This window comes from Petromyzon marinus, chromosome 69 (assembly GCF_048934315.1).
Source record: "Petromyzon marinus isolate PM22_M1 ecotype Great Lakes invasive population chromosome 69, UKy_Petmar_22M1.pri1.0, whole genome shotgun sequence".
NCBI classification, from domain to species: domain Eukaryota; kingdom Metazoa; phylum Chordata; class Hyperoartia; order Petromyzontiformes; family Petromyzontidae; genus Petromyzon; species Petromyzon marinus.
The window spans coordinates 3784740-3806372 of record NC_133735.1 but is presented as its reverse complement, the minus strand read 5'-3'; the positions used below and the strand labels follow the sequence as shown (position 1 = coordinate 3806372).

At 54.8% G+C, this 21633-nt stretch overlaps 2 protein-coding genes across 6 annotated transcripts in view; both read right to left on the bottom strand.

The window, feature by feature from the left end:
- LOC142906686 (uncharacterized) overlaps positions 1-11105 on the bottom strand; it is a 52847-nt gene extending 41742 nt beyond the window's left edge. For all 4 annotated transcript variants that reach the window (XM_076054998.1, XM_076054999.1, XM_076055000.1 and 1 more), the window contains exons 1-2: positions 6951-11105; positions 3742-3972 (exon numbers count right to left, since the gene is read on the bottom strand). In XM_076054998.1, coding sequence (XP_075911113.1) covers positions 3742-3967 — 226 coding nt within the window. In that variant the 5' untranslated portion in view covers positions 3968-3972; positions 6951-11105. The remainder of the gene's footprint in view (positions 1-3741; positions 3973-6950) is intronic.
- A 562-nt stretch (positions 11106-11667) lies between these two features.
- On the bottom strand, positions 11668-20183 carry LOC142906687 (uncharacterized). 2 transcript variants are annotated; one of them, XR_012930453.1, is made up of 2 exons: positions 20095-20183; positions 11668-11959 (listed from the first exon to the last, which is right to left on the bottom strand). XR_012930453.1 is itself a non-coding variant. In XM_076055014.1 (2 exons), the coding sequence occupies exons 1-2, from the start codon at positions 17717-17719 to the stop codon at positions 11945-11947; spliced, it is 990 nt and encodes a 329-aa protein (XP_075911129.1). In that variant the 5' UTR covers positions 17720-19148; the 3' UTR covers positions 11669-11944. The 2 variants fall into 2 exon arrangements, 1 of the variants encoding a protein (XP_075911129.1); XM_076055014.1 differs by lacking the exon at positions 20095-20183 and adding an exon at positions 16745-19148 and having other exon boundaries at positions 11669-11959.
- Between the last annotated feature and the right edge of the window lie 1450 nt (positions 20184-21633).

The following is a 21633-nucleotide window of genomic DNA, read 5'->3' as shown; positions in this document are numbered from 1 at the left end:
AATGAGTGGAGTTTGTATGATCTCCCCCTGTTCTACAGAGTGAGTGGAGTTTGTATGATTTCCCCCTGTCCTACAGAGTGGAGTTTGTATGATCTCCCCCTGTCCTACAGAGTGAGCGGAGTTTGTATGATCTCCCCCTGTCCTACAGAGTTGAGTTTGTATGATCTCCCCCTGTCCTACAGAGTTTGTATGATCTCCCCCTGTCCTACAGAGTTTGTATGATCTCCCCCTGTCCTACAGAGTTTGTATGATCTCCCCCTGTCCTACAGAGTTAGTATGATCTCCCCCTGTCCTAAAGAGTTTGTATGATCTTCCCCTTGTCCTACAGAGTGTGTATGATCTCCCCCTGTCCCACAGAGTTTGTATGATCTCCCCCTGTCCTACAGAGTTTGTATGATCTCCCCCTATCCTACAGAGTTTGTATGATCTCCCCCTGTCCTACAGAGTTTGTATGATCTCCCCCTGTCCTACAGAGTTTGTATGATCTCACCCTGTCCTACAGAATGAGTGGAGTATGTATGATCTCCCCCTGTCCTACAGAATGAGTGGAGTTTGTATGATCTCCCCCTGTCCTACAGAGTTTGTATGATCTCCCCCTGTCCTACAGAGTTTGAAAGATCTCTCCCCCTGTCCTACAGAATGAGTGGAGTTTGTATGATCTCCCCCTGTTCTACAGAGTGAGTGGAGTTTGTATGATTTCCCCCTGTCCTACAGAGTGGAGTTTGTATGATCTCCCCCTGTCCTACAGAGTGAGCGGAGTTTGTATGATCTCCCCCTGTCCTACAGAGTTGAGTTTGTATGATCTCTCCCTGTCCTACAGAATGAGTGGAGTTTGTGTGATCTCCCCCTGTCCTACAGAATGAGTGGAGTTTGTATGATCTCCCCCTGTTCTACAGAGTGAGTGGAGTTTGTATGATCTCCCTCTGTCCTACAGAGTGGAGTTTGTATGATCTCCCTCTGTCCTACAGAGTGAGTGGAGTTTGTATGATCTCCCCCTATCCTACAGAATGAGTGGAGTATGCAGAATCTCCCCATCCTACAGAATGAGTGGAGTTTGAATGATCTCCCCCTGTTCTAGTGAGTGGAGTTTGTATGATCTCCCCCTGTACTACAGAGTGAGTGGAGTTTGTATGATCTCCCCCTGTCCTAAAGAGTGAATGGAGTTTGTATGATCTCCCCCTGTCCTGCAGAGTGGAGTTTGTATGATCTCCCACTGTCCGACAGAGTTTGTATGATCTCCCTCTGTCCGACAGAGTTTGCATGATCTCCCCCTGTCCTACAGAGTTTGTATGATCTCCCTCTGTCCGACAGAGTTTGTATGATCTCACACTGTCCTACAGAGTTTGCATGATCTCCCCCTGTCCTACAGAGTTTGCATGATCTCCCCCTGTCCTACAGAGTTTGTATGATTTCCCCCTGTCCTAGAGAGTTTGTATGATCTCCCCCTGTCCTACAGAGCTTGTATGATCTCCCCCTGTCCTACAGAGTTTGTATGATCTCCCCCTGTCCTACAGAGTTTGTATGATCTCCCCTACTGTCCTACAGAGTTTGTATGATCTCCCGCTGTCCTACAGAGTTTATATGATCTCCGCCTGTCCTACAGAGTTTGTATGATCTCCCCCTGTCCTATAGAGTTTGTATGATCTCCCCCTGTCCTACAGAGTTTGTATGATCTCCCCCTGTCCTACAGAGTTTGTATGATCTCCCCCTGTCCTACAGAGTTTGTATGATCTCCCCCTGTCCTACAGAGTTTGTATGATCTTCCCCTGTCCTACAGAGTTTGTATGATCTCCCCCTGTCCTACAGAGTTTCTATGATCTCCCCCTGTCCTACATAGTTTCTATGATCTCACCCTGTCCTACAGAGTTTGTATGATCTCCCCCTGTCCTACAGAGTTTGTATGATCTCCCCCTGTCCTACAGAGTTTGTATGATCTCCCCCTGTCCGACAGAGTTTGTATGATCTCCCCCTGTCCTACAGAGTTTGTATGATCTCCCCCTGTCCTACAGAGTTTGTATGATCTCCCACTGTCCTACAGAGTTTCTATGATCTCCCCCTGTCCTACAGAGTTTGTATGATCTCCCCCTGTCCTACAGAGTTTGTTTGATCTCCCACTGTCCTACAGAGTTTGTATGATCTCCCCCTATCCTACAGAGTTTGTATGATCTCCCCCTGTCCTACAGAGTTTGTATGATCTCCCCCTGTCCTACAGAGTTTGTATGATCTCCCCCTGTCCGACAGAGTTTGTATGATCTCCCCCTGTCCTACAGAGTTTGTATGATCTCCCCCTGTCCTACAGAGTTTGTATGATCTCCCACTGTCCTACAGAGTTTCTATGATCTCCCCCTGTCCTACAGAGTTTGTATGATCTCCCCCTGTCCTACAGAGTTTGTTTGATCTCCCACTGTCCTACAGAGTTTGTATGATCTCCCCCTATCCTACAGAGTTTGTATGATCTCCCCCTGTCCTACAGAGTTTGTATGATCTCCCCCTATCCTACAGAGTTTGTATGATCTCCCCCTGTCCTACAGAGTTTGTATGATCTCCCCCTGTCCTACAGAGTTTGTATGATCTCCCCCTGTCCTACAGAGTGTGTATGATCTCCCCCTGTCCTACAGAGTTTGTATGATCTCCCCCTGTCCTACAGAGTTTGTATGATCTCCCCCTGTCCTACAGAGTTAGTATGATCTCCCCCTGTCCTACAGAGTTTGTATGATCTCCCCCTGTCCTACAGAGTTTGTATGATCTCCCCCTGTCCTACAGAGTTAGTATGATCTCCCCGTCCTACAGAGTTAGTATGATCTCCCCCTGTCCTACAGAGTTTGTATGATCTCCCACTGTCCTAAAGAGTTTGTATGATCTCCCCCTGTCCTACAGAGTTTGTATGATCTCCCCCTGTCCTACAGAGTTTGTATGATCTCCCCCTGTCCTACAGAGTTTGTATGATCTCCCCCTGTCCTACAGAGTTTGTATGATCTCCCCCTGTCCTACAGAGTTTGTATGATATCCCCCTGTCCTACAGAGTTTGTTTGATCTCCCCCTGTCCTACAGAGTTTGTATGATCTCTCCCTATCCTACAGAGTTTGTATGATCTCCCCCTGCACTACAGCGTTTGTATGATCTCCCCCTGTCCTACAGAGTTTGTATGATCTCCCCCTGTCCTACAGAGTTTGTATGATCTCCCCCTGTCCTACAGAGTTTGTATGATCTCCCCCTGTCCTACAGAGTTTGTATGATCTCCCCCTGTCCTACAGAGTTTGTATGATCTCCCCCTGTCCTACAGAGTTTGTATGATATCCCCCTGTCCTACAGAGTTTGTTTGATCTCCCCCTGTCCTACAGAGTTTGTATGATCTCTCCCTATCCTACAGAGTTTGTATGATCTCCCCCTGCACTACAGCGTTTGTATGATCTCCCCCTGTCCTACAGAGTTTGTATGATCTCCCCCTGTCCTACAGAGTTTGTATGATCTCCCCCTGTCCTACAGAGTTTGTATGATCTCCCCCTGTCCTACAGAGTTTGTATGATCTCCCCTGTCCTACAGAGTTTGTATGATCTCCCCCTGTCCTACATAGTTTGTATGATCTCCCCCTGTCCTACAGAGTTTGTTTGATCTCCCACTGTCCTACAGAGTTAGTATGATCTCCCCCTATCCTACAGAGTTTGTATGATCTCCCCCTGTCCTACAGAGTTTGTATGATCTCCCCCTGTCCTACAGAGTTTGTTTGACGGCTCCACTTACTCAGTGACGGTGTTGCAGCGTGGTTTGCCTCCTCGGCGGCCGAGATCTGCATGAGCAGCGCCAGCTGCTGCCTCTCCGACAGCGGGCAGTGGCGCGTGCCCCGCGCACCGTTGCCGGCGCTCGGGGCTCCGTGGGCGGCGCCGGGCGCCACGGTGCCGGTGCCTCCTCCTCCTCCTCCGCCTCCTCCGCCAGAGTCTCTCTTGAGCCGCTTGCGCTCGGGGACCATTCGCTCTGTCCGGCACGCAGAGACGCAGGGAGAGAGGCAGGGAGAGAGGCAGAGGGAGACACAGGGAGAGAGACAGGGAGAGAGAGACGCAGGGAGAGAGGCAGGGAGAGAGGAAGAGGGAGACACAGGGAGAGAGACAGGGAGAGAGAGAGGCAGGGAGAGAGGCAGGGAGAGAGGCAGAGGGAGACACAGGGAGAGAGGCAGGGAGAGAGGCAGGGAGAGAGAGGCAGGGAGAGAGAGGGGCAGGGAGAGAGACAGGGAGAGAGACACGGAGAGAGACAGGGAGAGAGACACAGGGAGAGAGACACAGGGAGAGAGACACAGGGAGAGACACAGGGAGAGAGACACAGGGAGAGAGGCAGAGGGAGACACAGGGAGAGAGACACAGGGAGAGAGACAGGGAGAGAGGAAGACACAGGGAGAGAGACAGGGAGAGAGAGAGGCAGGGAGAGAGGCAGGGAGAGAGGCAGAGGGAGACACAGGGAGAGAGGCAGGGAGAGAGGCAGGGAGAGAGGCAGGGAGAGAGACAGGGAGAGAGGCAGGGAGAGAGAGGGGCAGGGAGAGAGACAGGGAGAGAGACAGGGAGAGAGACAGGGAGAGAGACACAGGGAGAGAGACACAGGGAGAGAGACACAGGGAGAGACACAGGGAGAGAGACACAGGGAGAGAGGCAGAGGGAGACACAAGGAGAGAGACACAGGGAGAGAGACACAGGGAGAGAGACAGGGAGAGAGACAGGGAGAGACGCAGGGAGAGGGGCAGGGAGAGGGGCAGGGAGAGACACAGGGAGAGAGACAGAGAGACACAGGGAGAGAGACGCAGGGAGAGAGACAGGGAGAGAGACAGGGGGAGAGACACAGAGAGAGAGACGCAGGGAGAGAGACACAGGGAGAGAGACACAGGGAGAGAGACAGGGAGAGAGAGGGGAAGAGAGAGAGGCAGGGAGAGGGGCAGGGAGAATTTTTATTTTTTAGAAATATTACAAATAAAACATGGGGCACATAGACATAGAGTAGAGAGAGAGGGGGGTGACTAGCGGTGTGGTGACTAGCGGTGTGGTGACTAGTGGCGTGGTGACTAGTGGTGTGGTGACTAGTGGTGTGGTGACTAGTGGTGTGGTGACTAGTGGTGTGGTAACTAGTGGCGTGGTGACTAGTGGTATGGTGACTAGCGGCGTGGTGACTAGTGGCGTGGTGACTAGTGGTGTGGTAACTAGTGGTGTGGTGACTAGCGGCGTGGTGACTAGCGGTGTGGTGACTAGTGGCGTGGTGACTAGTGGTGTGGTGACTAGCGGTGTTGCGACTAGTGGCGTGGTGACTAGCGGCGTGGTGACTAGTGGTATGGTGACTAATGGTGTGGTGACTAGTGGTGTAGTGACTAGTGGTGTGGTGACTAGCGGTGTGGTGACTAGTGGTGTGGTGACTAGTGGCGTGGTGACTAGTGGCGTGGTGACTAGTGGCGTGGTGACTAGCGGTGTGGTGACTAGTGGTGTGGTGACTAGTGGCGTGGTGACTAGTGGTGTGGTAACTAGTGGTGTGGTGACTAGTGGTGTGGTGACTAGCGGTGTGGTGACTAGCGGTGTGGTGACTAGCGGTGTGGTGACTAGTGGTGTGGTGACTAGTGGCGTGGTGACTACCGGTGTGGTGACTAGTGGTGTGGTGACTAGTGGTGTGGTGACTAGTGGTATGGTGACTAGTGGCGTGGTGACTAGTGGTGTGGTGACTAGTGGCGTGGTGACTAGTGGTGTGGTGACTAGTGGTGTGGTGACTAGTGTGGTGACTAGTGGTGTGGTGACTAGTGGTGTGGTGACTACCGGTGTGATGACTAGCGGCGTGGTGACTAGCGGTGTGGTGACTAGTGGCGTGGTGACTAGTGGTGTGGTGACTAGCGGTGTTGCGACTAGTGGCGTGGTGACTAGCGGCGTGGTGACTAGTGGTATGGTGACTAATGGTGTGGTGACTAGTGGTGTGGTGACTAGTGGTGTGGTGACTAGCGGTGTGGTGACTAGTGGCGTGGTGACTAGTGGCGTGGTGACTAGTGGTATGGTGACTAGTGGTGTGGTGACTAGTGGTGTGGTGACTAGAGGTGTGGTGACTAGTGGTGTGGTGACTAGTGGTGTGGTGACTAGTGGTATGGTGACTAGTGGCGTGGTGACTAGTGGTATGGTGACTAGTGGTGTGGTGACTAGTGGTGTGGTGACTAGTGGTGTGGTGACTAGTGGTGTGGTGACTAGTGGTGTGGTGACTAGTGGCGTGGTGACTAGCGGCGTGGTGACTAGTGGTGTGGTGACTAGTGGTGTGGTGACTAGCGGTGTGGTGACTAGCGGTGTGGTGACTAGCGGTGTGGTGACTAGTGGTGTGGTGACTAGAGGTATGGTGACTACCGGTGTGGTGACTAGTGGTGTGGTGACTAGTGGTGTGGTGACTAGCGGTGTTGCGACTAGTGGCGTGGTGACTAGCGGCGTGGTGACTAGTGGTATGGTGACTAATGGTGTGGTGACTAGTGGTGTGGTGACTAGTGGCGTGGTGACTAGTGGTGTGGTGACTAGTGGCGTGGTGACTAGTGGTGTGGTGACTAGCGGTGTTGCGACTAGTGGCGTGGTGACTAGCGGCGTGGTGACTAGTGGTATGGTGACTAATGGTGTGGTGACTAGTGGTGTGGTGACTAGTGGTGTGGTGACTAGCGGTGTGGTGACTAGTGGCGTGGTGACTAGTGGCGTGGTGACTAGTGGTATGGTGACTAGTGGTGTGGTGACTAGTGGTGTGGTGACTAGTGGTGTGGTGACTAGTGGTGTGGTGACTAGTGGTGTGGTGACTAGCGGTGTGGTGACTAGTGGCGTGGTGACTAGTGGCGTGGTGACTAGTGGTATGGTGACTAGTGGTGTGGTGACTAGTGGTGTGGTGACTAGTGGTGTGGTGACTAGCGGTGTGGTGACTAGCGGTGTGGTGACTAGCGGTGTGGTGACTAGCGGTGTGGTGATTACCGGCGTCAGGCGGCTCACTGGCCGGGCTAGCGGTGAACGAGAGCCGGCGTTTGGACTTTTTCCCCTCCTTGGCGGCGGCGCCGCTTTTGTCCGAGCAGCGCAGAGACGTGTCCCGGTCCTGGTGAGACAGAGCGGAGTCTCAGTGAGACACACACAGAGACACACACAGAGACACACACAGAACAAACACACACAGAGACACAGAGAGACACACACACAGAGACACAGAGAGACACACACAGAGACACACACAGAGACACACACAGAGACACAGAGAGACACACACAGAGACACACACAGAGACACACACACACAGACAGAGACACACACATAGACAAAGACAGAGACACACACACACAGAGACACAGCGAGACACAGAGAGACACACACAGAGAGACACACACAGAGACACACACACAGAGACACACACACAGAGACACAACAACAACCGCCATTCGCCACTAAGTGGCGGTGACATCACCACGACGCTTGTGCCAGGCTATGTGCACCTTGAGGCCACGTGAAGTGTCGAACGCCCGCTGGCAGGAGGTCACGGGGCAGACCCAGGTGCCACGGGCCGACTGACTGAGATGACTGGCTGATGCACCACCTGTGCCCCCTACTGTGCCAACCTGCTGTGCTTTAGCCACCCGGCGCTCCGCTCGTTGTTGTGAGCATCACTCCTCCGCCCTCCGTTTTTGTTGGAGGGCGACTACCTCCAACTGCCCAGAAGCGTCCTTCACGAGCCTCCTCCACAGAGGCCGATCTTGACACCGCTGGTACCAGTCATCAGAAAGTCCATTCAGCTCCACGTCCTCCTGTACCACATCACTCCATCTCTTCTCTAGCCCGTGCCACGCCCATTTAGCCCCCTCGATCCGGCCGAACAAAAGCTGTTTCGGCATGGGGTGGCTGGGCATGCGGGCTACATGACCCAGCCAACGCAGCCTTGCCTGCAGGAGCTCACCGATGGGACCTTGCCCAGATCTTTCAAGGATTTCTGAGCTCCTCACACAATCCAGCCTGGTTAAACTCAGGATGGATCGTAGGAAGGCTAGCCTAAATGTTTCTAACCGGCGAAGATGTTCCATTAGGGGGGGTCCACGTTTCGCAAGCGTAGAGAAGGGAGGGAATGACCGTGGCCGAGAAGACCTGAAGCTTAGTGCGGAGTGACAGACCAGGTAGCTTCCACACAGCGTTACGCAACCGATGAAAAGATATTGCCGCTCGACTGATTCGGAGTGAGACCTCTGCTGTTAAACTGGAGCCGGTCATAAACACACTGCCCAGGTATGGGAAACTCTCCACTCTCTCCACAACTGCCCCATCACCGTTTGGGAGTTGTGGGGGTGGAGTGTCCGATGGTACAAAATACCCAGGCAGGTGCTTAGTTTTGGTGGGGCTAATGGTAAGCCCTAATCTCTTAGTGGCATGCTCCAGTCTCAGCAGCAGCGTCTCCAACTCCTCCTCTGAATGAGCAGCTATTACCAAATCATCGGAATACATAACGTGGTTGAGCAATAGGGAGCCATCCCTTGACCGCACCCGGGCATCGATCAGCCTCCCATTATATCTGTACCAAATGGAGATTCCCCCGGTACAGCTATTGAAGGCTTCACGAACTACGTGGTCAAAATAAATGTTAAATAATGTGGGAGCCAGAGGACATCCCTGTCGCACCCCAAGGTGTACAGGGAATGGCTCTGACTCCCGGTCACATAGTTTTACCCGGGCCCGCTCACTATGATGAAGGTCCTTTATGATCGTGAGCAGAGGGTCAAGGATTCCAAAAGCACGAAGAACAACCCAGAGCCCAGGCCTACTGATGGTATCATAGGCCTTGACCAGGTCAATAAAGCAGAGATGTAGGTCTTGCTGGAATTCCCTACACCTCTGCTGTAGCAGACGGACAGAAAATATGGCATCTGTGCAGGACCGCCCTTTCCTGAAACCGCATTAGGGCTCCGCAAGCCTCTCCTCAGCGTGCCTGGCAAGGCGATGTTGAATAATCCTTGGCAGGACCTTTCCCGGCACACTGAGGAGTGAGATGCCCCTGTAGTTGTTACAGTCTGTGCGGTCCCCCTTCTTAAAGAGGGGGACCACCAGGGCATCCTTCCAATCCTGCAGAACCCGTCCAGTGGTCCAGACTGTTGCTATGATGTCATATGGAGCAGTCTGTGCACAAACGCCACCTTCCCTCAGCATTTCGCTTGGGAGATCATCCCTGCCCGGTGCCTGTCTTGGTCTCAGACTCTGGATCGCCTTCAGTACTTTATCAACAGATGGCACCTCAGCCAGCCACTCACAGGGGGTGACTTCTTCCAATATTTGAGGCACTGCAGCCCCGGCAGGGTCATCCCCACTTTGTCCAATGATATTTTCCTGGCTGAGGGATTTCGCCTCCCCCAGGACCTCACAGAAATGCTCAGCAAATCTGCAAACCTGTTTCTGGGGATCGGAGATTGGATCACTGTTTTTCCCCTGATGGTAATACGTGTGGCGCTGCAGGTTACTTTTTTGATAGAGTTAAATAGAGATTTGTGATCACGGGCCACTGAGGCAGACTCCATCTCCTCAGCAACCCGCGACCACCACCCATCCTTGCAGCGCCTCACGGCTCTCTGTACCTCCGAGCGAAGGCTGCGGTAAAGCCTCCTCATTCTCTGACGTGGGATTCTGTAGCCGATGACAGTGGGCCTGTCGCTTTTTCTCAACCATCCTGAACACCTCCTCTGTCAGCCAGGGTCTCTGGGGAGGTCTGGACCGCGTACCCAAAGCAGCCATTACAGCTGCATGAGTCACAGTCCTGAACCTCGCCCATTTACCCTCGATATCAGGAGTGGGGGACGATGCCAACCCCAGCTGCAAGCGGTGATGAAATTCTCGCTTGCAACTTTCATCAGCTAACTAAGACCAGGCCACTTTAGGTTGGAATGGGGTCCTGGGTGTACACCCACCACCGGAGTGGAAGAATGGCAGGCGCATCTTACAGACGACTAGTCGATGGTCAGAGGGCTGATCAGCTCCACAGTAGGTCCTGGTGTCAAGGACATGGGCTCGCATCCGTTGGTCCGTCACTATGTATTCCAGAAGATGCTCTTGCTTGGACCTGGCATGCATCCATGTTGTTGTGTGGATGCGCTGTTACCCGAACAGCGTGTTGGTAATTACAAGCCCATGGGCTGCATAACAATCTAGCAGCCTCCTACCGTTGTTATTGAGCTGATCTGGCCCATGCCCTCCAATCACTCCCAACCAGGTGCCAGCATCATGACCAACTCGGGCATTGAAGTCACCCAACAAGATGACTCTATCCCAAGGGGCCACTTTAGCTAGCACCTGTGACAGGAGTTCATAGAAGGCATCTGACTCATCGGCCTTGCCTGCATCCCTCCACGGATGTTCGTCTTCGGTGGGGGCATAAATAACCACGACCACCACTCCTCGCCTCCAGTTGATGGGAAGGCGAGCCCAAAGTAGCCTGGGGCTTACAGCTTCCCACACCTCACCGCCACGCTCCCACGCCCCCTTCATTCTTTTGTTCAAAAGAAGAGCCACACCCTGTTGTTTGGCAGTCTGCTGCCCCGAGTAGAGGACTGTCCACCCTCATGATGGCAGGAGCCAGAACCGGTCCACCGGACCTCCTGAATGCCACATAGATCCAGGCGGTACCGGTCCAGCTCCCGACAGAGGAGTGGCAGCCTCTCCTCCGCAGTGAGTGTTCGAACATTCCACGTGGCCACACGAAGTGGCTTTTCGTTGTTTCTGGAGGAGCCCCGAGGGTAGAGAATCAATCTCCTGGCTCCGCCAATTGGGGTTTGGCCAGAGGACGTCATAGACGCCTGTCCCCCCGGGGCCTCTGGCACAAGCTTATTAGTAAAACATTTTTAATTCGTGGTTTCGTGGTAAATTTTTGAAGGTGGAGGGGTTACCAGCCCCTCGCACCCGTCCAGAGCCCCCGTTTAGCCACTGTGGTGGTCACAGACGCCATGAGGGGAGAAACCAATCGGAATTGGCCCTCCCCCCACAGCACTGTCCATGACAGAGTTGCCCGTCCGGCACCGCGAGACAGACACACACAGACACACATACACACAGACACACACAGACACACACAGACACACACAGGGAGGTGTCAGTGGTGTGAGCTGGTGGCTGCCCCCTCACCTTGCGGCCCGTCGACCCCCCCGGTGCTTCCCCCCCTCCGTCCTGCGCCCCCCCAACCCCCAATGCCACCACCTTGGGCATCGCCGCTCTCCTCTCTCTCCCCGCTCTCCTCTCTCTCCCCTCTCTCCGCTCTCCTCTCTCTCCCCTCTCTCCCCTCTCTCCGCTCTCTCCCCTCTCTCCACTCTCGCCCCTCTCCCCTCTCTCTCCCCTCTCTCCGCTCTCCTCTCTCTCCCCTCTCCCCTCTCTCTCCTCTCTATCGCCTCTCTCCTCTCTCTCCTCTCTCCGCTCTCCTCTCTCCGCTCTCTCTCCCCTCTCTCCTCTCTCTCCTCTCTCCCCTCTCGCCGCTCTCCCCTCTTGTCGCTCTCCCCTCTCCCCGCTCTCCTCTCTTTCCGCTCTCCCCTCTCTCCGCTCTCCCCTCTCTCCGCTCTCCCCTTTCTCCCCTTTCTCCCCTCTCCCCGCTCTCCTCTCTCTCCGCTCTCCCCTCTCTCCGCTCTCCCTTCTCTCCGCTCTCCCCTCTCTCCGCTCTCCCCTCTCCCCTCTCTCCCCTCTCTCCGCTCTCCCCTCTCCCCTCTCTCCCCTCTTGCCGCTCTCCCCTCTTGCCGCTCTCTCCTCTTGTCGCTCTCTCTCCTCTTGGTGCTCTCCCCTCTCTCCCCTCTCTCCCCTCTCTCCCTTGCCGCTCTCCTCTCTTCCCTCTCGGCGCTCTCCGTCCACCGCTCTCCGTCCACCGCTCTCCCTGCGCTGCTAGGGGGCGTTCTGCGTCGCTCGCTGCAGACTCCTGGCTCAGTGGCTCAGTGGCTCAATCCTCTCGCTCGGAGCCATGCCAGCGCTCAGCAGAGCACCGCCTGAGAAGAGAAGAGATGATAAGGTGGAGGTGGTGGTGGTGGAGGGGGAGGAGGTGGTGGTGGAGGAGGTGGTGGAGGGGGAGGAAGTGGGGGAGGAGGTGGGGGAGGACGAGGTGGTGAGTGAGCGTAGCGTGATGGGTAGACACAGAGACACAGGGCTCTAGACACTGCAGTGAGTGATGGGTAGACACAGAGACACAGGGCTCTAGACACTGCAGTGAGTGATGGGTAGACACAGAGACACAGGGCTCTAGACACTGCAGTGAGTGATGGGTAGACACAGAGACACAGGGCTCTAGACACTGCAGTGAGTGATGGGTAGACACAGAGACACAGGGCACTTAGACACTGCAGTGAGTGATGGGTAGACACAGAGACACAGGGCTCTAGACACTGCAGTGAGTGATGGGTAGACACAGAGACACAGGGCACTTAGACACTGCAGTGAGTGATGGGTAGACACAGAGACACAGGGCTCTTAGACACTGCAGTGAGTGATGGGTAGACACAGAGACACAGGGCACTTAGACACTGCAGTGAGTGATGGGTAGACACAGAGACACAGGGCTCTAGACACTGCAGTGAGAGATGGGTAGACACAGAGACACAGGGCACTTAGACACTGCAGTGAGTGATGGGTAGACACAGAGACACAGGGCTCTAGACACTGCAGTGAGTGATGGGTAGACACAGAGACACAGGGCTCTAGACACTGCAGTGAGTGATGGGTAGACACAGAGATACAGGGCTCTTAGCCACTGCAGTGAGTGATGGGTAGACACAGAGACACAGGGCTGTAGACACTGCAGTGAGTGTAGAGTGGGTGGCGAGGTGGGAGAGTAGGGGGTGCGTGGGCGAACGATGGTGGGACGTGGGTGGGACGTCGGTGGGACGTTGGGGTTTTGGACAGTGGAGTCATGTAACGCTCTGTACGGTGCAGTGGTGATGCTGACTCCGGTTCACATCGCCCCCCTTCACCGCGCGCTCAAAAAGAAAAGCTCAAACTATTTTTCGTTGAACTCTACCGGGCGTTTGGAATACATTTTGCGGTGTTTTATTCCAGTTGCTCGACCGTCCACATGCAGCCATTCAACGGCTCGTTAACACGTGGCTGAGAGAACACACGCAGGGTAGAGACATCACTATCGTCACATTGTGGGTGAGTGTGTGGGTGGGTGAGTGGGTGGGTGAGTGGGTGGGTGAGTGGGTGAGTGTGTGGGTGAGTGGGTGGGTGAGTGGGTGGGTGAGTGGGTGAGTGTGTGGGTGGGTGAGTGGGTGGGTGAGTGTGTGGGTGTGTGGTTGAGTGGGTGGGTGAGTGTGTGGGTGGGTGAGTATGTGGGTGGGTGAGTGGGTGGGTGAGTGAGTGTGTGAATGGGTGAGTGAGTGTTTAGAGTATAAGGCTGTTGCTATCAATGTCCACGTGGTGATGATGATGGTGTGTATGAGCTATCATCTGTGATGGTGGTGATGATGATGGTGGTGATGATGGTGGTGATGATGATAGTGGTGATGATGGTGATGGTGATGATGGTGGTGATGGTGGTGATGATGATGGTGATGATGATAGTGGTGATGGTGATGGTGGTGATGGTGATGATGGTTTGTGAGCTGCTATAATCTGTGATGGGCCAGGTCGCTTCTGTAAAAGATCTCCTACACAGTAGCTCAGTGGGACCTTACAGCTGGTAACAATACAAACATTAGTTTAAATAGTTCAAAGTCAATCTTGTGATTGTGACACTGGGATATCTGTGACAAAAAAAAGCTTCATAGCTTATAGGATTTTCCTTCCAGCATTAATACATCTTATTATGATCATAGGCCGAAGATTACCACGAAGCAAAACTTATTTTTTGACTGGGCAGGCAGAAGATGTAACGGGAAGACGGTGTTTAGCACGCACACAAAGACCCCCCCCCCCCCCCGTATAACCTGAATAGACTGTTGGGTCAAGTGCTGTTAGCGGGCAGCACCTATGATGGCGACCGGCATGATGGCACACCAGAGGTGCAGGTGGCCAACACCACGCCCGGCCACCTTTGTATCCCCCGTGGCGATGTTTACTACACACCGCCATACCAGGTACTCAGAGTCGACCTGTGCGTTGGCCGGGTTGCCGGGTTCGTAGCACAGCGTAGCGCTAACCACTACGCTACCGCTCCCCACACACACACACAGAAACGCAGACACACACATATAGACATATACAGACACACACACACACACGCAACAACAACCGCCATTCGCCACTAAGTGATGGTGACGTCAACACGGCGCCTGTACAGGCCAGGTTCATTTTGAGGCGACGTGAAGTGTCGAAAACTCGCTGGCAGGTCACGGGACAGGCCCTGTAGGTGCCGTGGGTTGGCTGACTGAGACGACCGGTAGATGTACCACCAGCTGTACCCCCTACTGTGCCAACTTGCTGTATTTTAGCTGCCCGGCACTCCGCTCGTTGTTGTGAGCGTCGCTCCTCCGCCCTCCGTTGTTCATAGTTCATAGTTCATTTATTTGGTATAGCCCTGTGAGCCATTCGGCTCTTGAATCGGGTGCAACCGCAACAAACAAAAAACATGAACAAGAAAACATCTTAAAGTGATTATGTGACTGTGTGACTGTGTTGGAGGGTGACTGCCTCCAACTGCCCAGTAGCGTCCTTCACGAGCCTCCTCCACAGAGGCCGATCTTGACACCGCTGGTACCAGTCATCGGCAAGTCCACTCAGCTCCACGTCCTCCCATATCCCATTAGTCCGTCTCTTCTCCAGCCCGTGTCGTGCATGTTTAGCCGCCTCTATGCGGCCAAACAGAAGCTGCTTGGGCATGCAGTGGCCGGGCATGCGGGCGACATGATGGGAATGTGTTCAGATCTTTCAAGGATTTGTGAGCTCCTCAAACAATCCAGCCTGGTTAAACTCCGCATGGACCATAGGCAGGTCAGCCTGAATGTTTCTAACTGGCAAAGATATTCCATTTGAGGGGGGGGGGTCCACGTTTCACAAGCGTAGAGAAGGGAGGGAATGACTGTGGCTGAGAAGAACCGAAGCTTAGTGCGGAGCGACAGACCAGGTAGCTTCCACACAGGAGCGTTACGCAGCCGATGAAAAGATATTGCCGACCGACTGATTCAGAGTGAGACCTCTGCTGTGAAACCGGAGCTGGTCATAAGCACACTGCCCAGGTATGGGAAACTCTCCACAACTGCCCCATCACCGATTGGGAGTTGTGGGGGTGGAATGTCCGATGGTACAAAATACCCAGGCAGGTGCTTAGTTTTGGTGGGGCTGATGGTAAGGCCCCACCTCTTAGTGGCACGCTCCAGTCTCAGCAGCAGCGTCTCCAACTCCTCCTCTGAATGAACAGCTATTACCAAATCATCAGCATACATAACGTGGTTGAGCAATAGGGAGCCATCCCTTGACCGCACCCGGGCATCGATCAGCCTCCCATTATATCTGTACCATATGGAGATTCCTCCGGTACTGCTACTGAAGGCTTCACGAACTACGTGGTCGAAATAGATGTTAAATAATGTTGACATCCCTGTCGCACCCCAAGGTGTACAGCGAATGGCTCCGACTCCTGGCCACGTAGTTTTACCCGGGCCCGCTCACCATCATGAAGGTCCTTAATGAGCGTGAGCAGAGGGTCAGGGACTCTGAAAGCACGAAGAACAACCCAGAGTCCAGGCCTACTGATGGTATCATAGGCCTTGACCAGGTCAATAAAGCAGAGATGTAGGTCTTGTTGGAATTCCCTACACCTCTTCTCTAGCAGAAGTACAGGCAATATTGCATATGTGCAGGACCGCCCTGGTCTGAAACCGCATTGGAGCTCCGCAAGCCTCTCCTCAGCGTGCCTAGCAAGGCGATGTTGAATAATCCTTGCAAGGACCTTTCCCGGCACACTGAGGAGTGAGATGCCCCCCTTAAAGAGTGGGACCACCAGGGCATTCTTCCAATCCTGCGGAACCCGTCATGTGGTCCAGACTGTTGTGATGATGTCATGTAGGGCAGTCTGCACACAGATGCCACCCTCCCTCAGTATTTCAAACACAAACTGCACACACACACACGTACACACACACACTACACACACGTACACTCACACTACACACACACACTACACACACACGTACACTCACACTACACACGCACACTACACACACACACCACACACACACGTACACTCACACGTACACTCACACACTCCACACTACACACATACACTCACACACACACAGTACACTCACACACACACAGTACACTCACACACATACACTCACACACCACACGCACACTACACACACACACTACACACATGTACACTCACACGTACACTCGCACTACACACACCACACAACAACCGCCATTCACCACTAAGTGGCGGTGACGTCACCACGGTGGTTGTGCCAGGCTATGTGCACGTAAGGCCTGCCCTGAGGGTAGTGGTGGTGAGGGTGGTGGTGAGGGTGGTGGTGAGGGTGGCGGTGGTGAGGGTGGTGGTGAGGGCGGTGGTGGTGTGGGGGAGGGTGGTGGTGAGGGTGGTGGTGAGGGTGGTGGTGAAGGTGGTGGTGAGGGTGATGGTGAGGGTGGTGGTGAGGGTGGTAAGGGTGGTGGTGAGGGTGGTAAGGGTGGTGGTGAGGGTGGTAAGGGTGGTGAGGGTGGTGGTAAGGGTGGTGAGGGTGGTGGTGAGGGTGGTGAGGGTGGTGGTGAGGGGAGTGGTGAGGGTGGTGGTGAGGGTGGTGAGGGTAGTGATGAGGGTGAGGCTAACATGGTGTGCTAACCACGGCACCCGAAGGGTTGGCTGACGACGCTGCTGCTGTGGACAAGTAAAAGACAACGACGACTCGACACCCCGTCTGGAGACAGACACAGAGACACACAGACACACAGAGACACACAGAGACACACAGAGACACAGAGAGAGACACAGAGACACACAAAGACACACAAAGACACAGAGACACACAGAGAGACACAGAGACACACAGAGACACACAAACACAGAGACACACAGAGACACAGACACAGAGACACACAGAGAGACACAGAGACACACAGAGAGACACAGAGACACACAGACACAGAGACACACAGAGACACAGACACAGAGACACACAGAGAGACACAGAGACACACAGACACAGAGACACACAGACACAGAGACACACAGACACAGAGACACACAGACACACAGAGAGACACAGAGACACGGAGAGACACACAGAGAGACACAGACACACACAGAGACACACAGAGACACACACAGACACACAGAGAGACACACAGAGAGACACAGACACACAGAGACACACAGCGAGACACACAGAGAGACACAGAGACACAGAGAGACACGCAGAGAGACACACAGAGAGACACAGACTCACACACAGAGATACACAGAGACACAGACACACACAGACACATAGAGAGAGACAGAGACACACAGAGCGACACAGAGAGACAGAGAGACATACAGAGACACAGAGACACAGAGAGACACAGAAACACACAGAGACACACAGAGAGACACACACAGAGAGACAGAAAGAGACAGAGAGACACACAGAGACACACAGAGAGAGACAGACACAGAGACACACAGAAACACAGAGAGACACAGAGAGAGACACAGAGAGAGACACAGAGAGACACACAGAGAGACACAGACTAACACACAGAGACACACAGAGACACAGACACACACACAGAGACACATAGAGAGAGACAGAGACACACAGAGCGACACAGAGAGACATACAGAGACACAGAGAGACATAGAAACACACAGAGACACAGAGAGAGAGACAGAAAGAGACAGAGAGACACAGAGAGAGACAGACACACAGAGACACAGACACACACACAGAGACACACAGAGAGACACACAGAGAGACACAGAGACACAGAGAGAGACAGAGAGACACACAGAGAGACACACAGAGACACACGGGGTACAACAACAACAACCACAACAACAACCACAACAACAACCACAACCAAACCACAACAACAACCACAACAACAACCACAACAACAACCACAACAACCACAACAACAGCCACAACAACAACCACAACAACAGCCACAACAACAACAACCACAACAACCACAACAACAACCACCACAACAACCACCACGACAACAACCACCACAACCACCACAACAACAACCACAACCACCGCAACCACAACAACAACCACCACAACAACCACAACAACAACCACAACAACCACAACCACAACAACCACCACAACAACAACCACCACAACAACCACAACAACAACCACCACAATCACAACAACCACCACAACCACCACAACAACAACCACAACAACCACCACCACAACCACCACCACCACCACAACAACCACCACCACAACAACCACCACAACAACCACCACCACAACAACCACCACCACCACCACAACAACCACCACCACAACCACCACCACAACAACCACCACAACCACCACAACAACAACCACAACAACAACCACAACAACAACCACAACAACAACCACAACAACCACCACAACAACCACCACAACAACCACCACCACAACAACCACCACAACAACAACCACAACAACCACAACAACAACCACCACAACCACAACAACCACCACAACCACCACAACAACAACCACAACAACCACCACAACAACCAGCACAACAACCACCACCACCACAACAACCACCACCACAACAACAACCACCACCACAACCACCACAACAACAACAACCACCACCACAACAACCACCACAACAACCACCACAACAACCACCACCACAACAACCACCACCACCACAACCACAACAACAACCACCACCACAACCACCACCACAACAACAACAACCACCACAACAACCACCACAACCACAACAACCACCACCACCACCACAACAACCACCACCACCACAACAACCACCACCACCACCACAACAACCACCACCACAACAACCACCACCACCACAACAACCACCACCACAACCACCACAACCACAACCACCACAACCACCACCACCACAACAACCACCACCACCACAACCACCACCACCACAACAACCACCACCACCACAACCACCACCACCACCACAACAACCACCACCACCACAACCACCACCACCACAACAACCACCACCACCACAACCACCACCACCACCACCACAACCACCACAGCGGCTTTCACGATTCACGTTACGGGGCGCTACGGACACGAAGCCTGCGGCACGAGGCCGCGCAGCGCCCAGCCTGGGGGGTGAGGGGGGTGAGGGGAATGGGGGTGAGGGTGAGGGGGGGTGAGGTGAGGGGGGTGAGGGGAGGGGTGAGGGGTGGGGGGTGAGGTGAGGGGGTGAGGTGAGGGGTGAGGTGAGGGGGTGAGGTGAGGGGGTGAGGTGAGGGGGTGACGCGGTGAGGGGGGGTGAGGGAGGGTGAGGGGGTTGACGTGGTGAGGGAGAGATGGGGGGGGGTGAGGTGGGGTGAGGGGAATGGGGGGTGAGGGGGGGTGAGGGTGAGGGGGGGTGAGGTGAGGGGGTTGACGTGGTGAGGGAGAGATGGGGGGGGGGGTGAGGGGGGGGGTGAGGGGGGGTGGGGGGTGGGGGGGGTGAGGGGGGGTGGGGGGGTGGGGGGGGTGAGGTAGACGCGGGGTGAAGGCCGAGAGCGCTGGAGACGGCTCGCACCTCCACGACTACAGCCACCACCACAGCCACCGTCACCATCACCACCACAACAACCACCACCGTCACCACCACCACCACAGCCACCGTCACCATCACCACCACAACAACCACCACCGTCACCACCACCACCACAGCCACCGTCACCATCACCACCACAACAACCACCACCGTCACCACCACCACCACAGCCACCGTCACCATCACCACCACAACAACCATCACCGTCACCACCACCACCACAGCCACCGTCACCATCACCATCACCACCACCACCACAGCCACCGTCACCATCACCACCACAACAACCATCACCGTCACCACCACCACAGTCGCCACCACTTCCCCCAGCACCACGACCACCGTCATCACCACCACAGTCGCCACCAGCACCACGACCACCGTCATCACCACCACCACCACAGTCGCCACCAGCACCACGACCACCTCTCACCTCGCAGCGTCCATGAGGCCCAGCGCCGCAACGTCTCTCGCTTAGCGCGCGCTCTTTCCTCTCCCTCCCCCCTCTCACTCCTCCCCCCTCACCCCCTCTAACTCCTCCCCTCTCACCCCTCTAACTCCTCCCCTCTCACCCCTCTAACTCCTCCCCCCTCTAACTCCTCCCCTCACCCCCCTCTAACTCCTCCCCCCTCACCCCCTCTAACTCCTCCCCTCTCACCCCTCTAACTCCTCCCCCTCTCCCCTCTAACTCCTCCCCCCTCTAACTCCTCCCCCTCTAACTCCTCCCCTCACCCCCCTCTAACTCCTCCCCTCTCCCCCCTCTAACTCCTCCCCCCTCACCCCCTCTAACTCCTCCCCTCTCACCCCCTCTAACTCCTCCCCTCTCCCCCCTCTAACTCCTCCCCCCTCTCCCCTCTAACTCCTCCCCTCTCCCCCCTCTAACTCCTCCCCCTCTAACTCCTCCCCCTCCAACTCCTCCCCCCTCTAACTCCTCCCCCCTCTAACTCCTCCCCCCTCTAACTCCTCCCCCTCTCCCCTCTAACTCCTCCCCCCTCTCCCCTCTAACTCCTCCCCTCTCTCCCCTCTAACTCCTCCCCTCTAACTCTTCCCCCCTCTCCCCTCTAACTCCTCCCCCCTCTCCCTCTCCCCTCTAACTCCTCCCCCCTCTCCCCTCTAACTCCTCCCCCCTCTCCGCTCTAACTCCTCCTCTAACTCCTCCCCCCTCTCTCACTTCCCCCTCTCTTCCGCTCTCTCTCACCTCCCCCCTCCCCTCTCACCTCCCCCCTCCCCTCTCTCCTCCCCCCTCCCCTCTCTCCTCCCCCCTCCCTCTCCTCTCCCCCCCCCCTCTCTCCCTCTCGTGGATTCCGCTCCAACGCAGCCCCGCCCTTGATCCGCTCGAATCCCCCCGCCCCCTCCACGCAAAGCCCCGCCCTCTGCTCTTAAACTCCGCCCTCTGCTCTTAAACCCCGCCCCTCCCTCTCATACCCCGCCACATTGCACGTCAGATCCCGCCCCCTCAATATCAAGCCCCCACCCTCTTCTCTTGAACCCCGCCCTCCCTTGAATTAAAGTATCCTAAATTAAAATATTAGGCCACACCTTATCCGATCCATGCCCCGCCCTCTTAGCGCACACCCCCCGCCCCACTCAATCCGTTGCCTCAACGCCCTTATCACTGCCCTGCCTTACTCATTTTGAGCCCCGCCCTCTCCGCTTAAACCCCGCCCTCCTCCCCATGCAATCGGCCCTCTCAAAATTATAATATTAGGCCCCGCCTTACTGACGTTGAGCCCCGCCCTCTCAGCTTAAACCTCGGCGACGTTTCAAGCAATGACCCTCCCCCTCCGTAAAGAATCGACGGCTCTCAAATTTGAGATCTTTCGACGTTAGCCGCGTGCGTGATGACGTCACGAGGCAGATAAATAATTAATATTTCACTTATTCTCGACAATCGAAGTGCCTGCGTCGTGACGTTAGGGAGCCGTCCATAAATGACGTCACGCACCTGGGGAGGGGGGGAGGTTTGAGAAAT

Coding starts and splice junctions, on each gene's coding strand:
- LOC142906687 (XM_076055014.1), bottom strand. CDS start 17,719: ATGTCTCTCTGTGTCGCTCTGTGTGTCTCTGTCTCTCTCTATGTGTCT.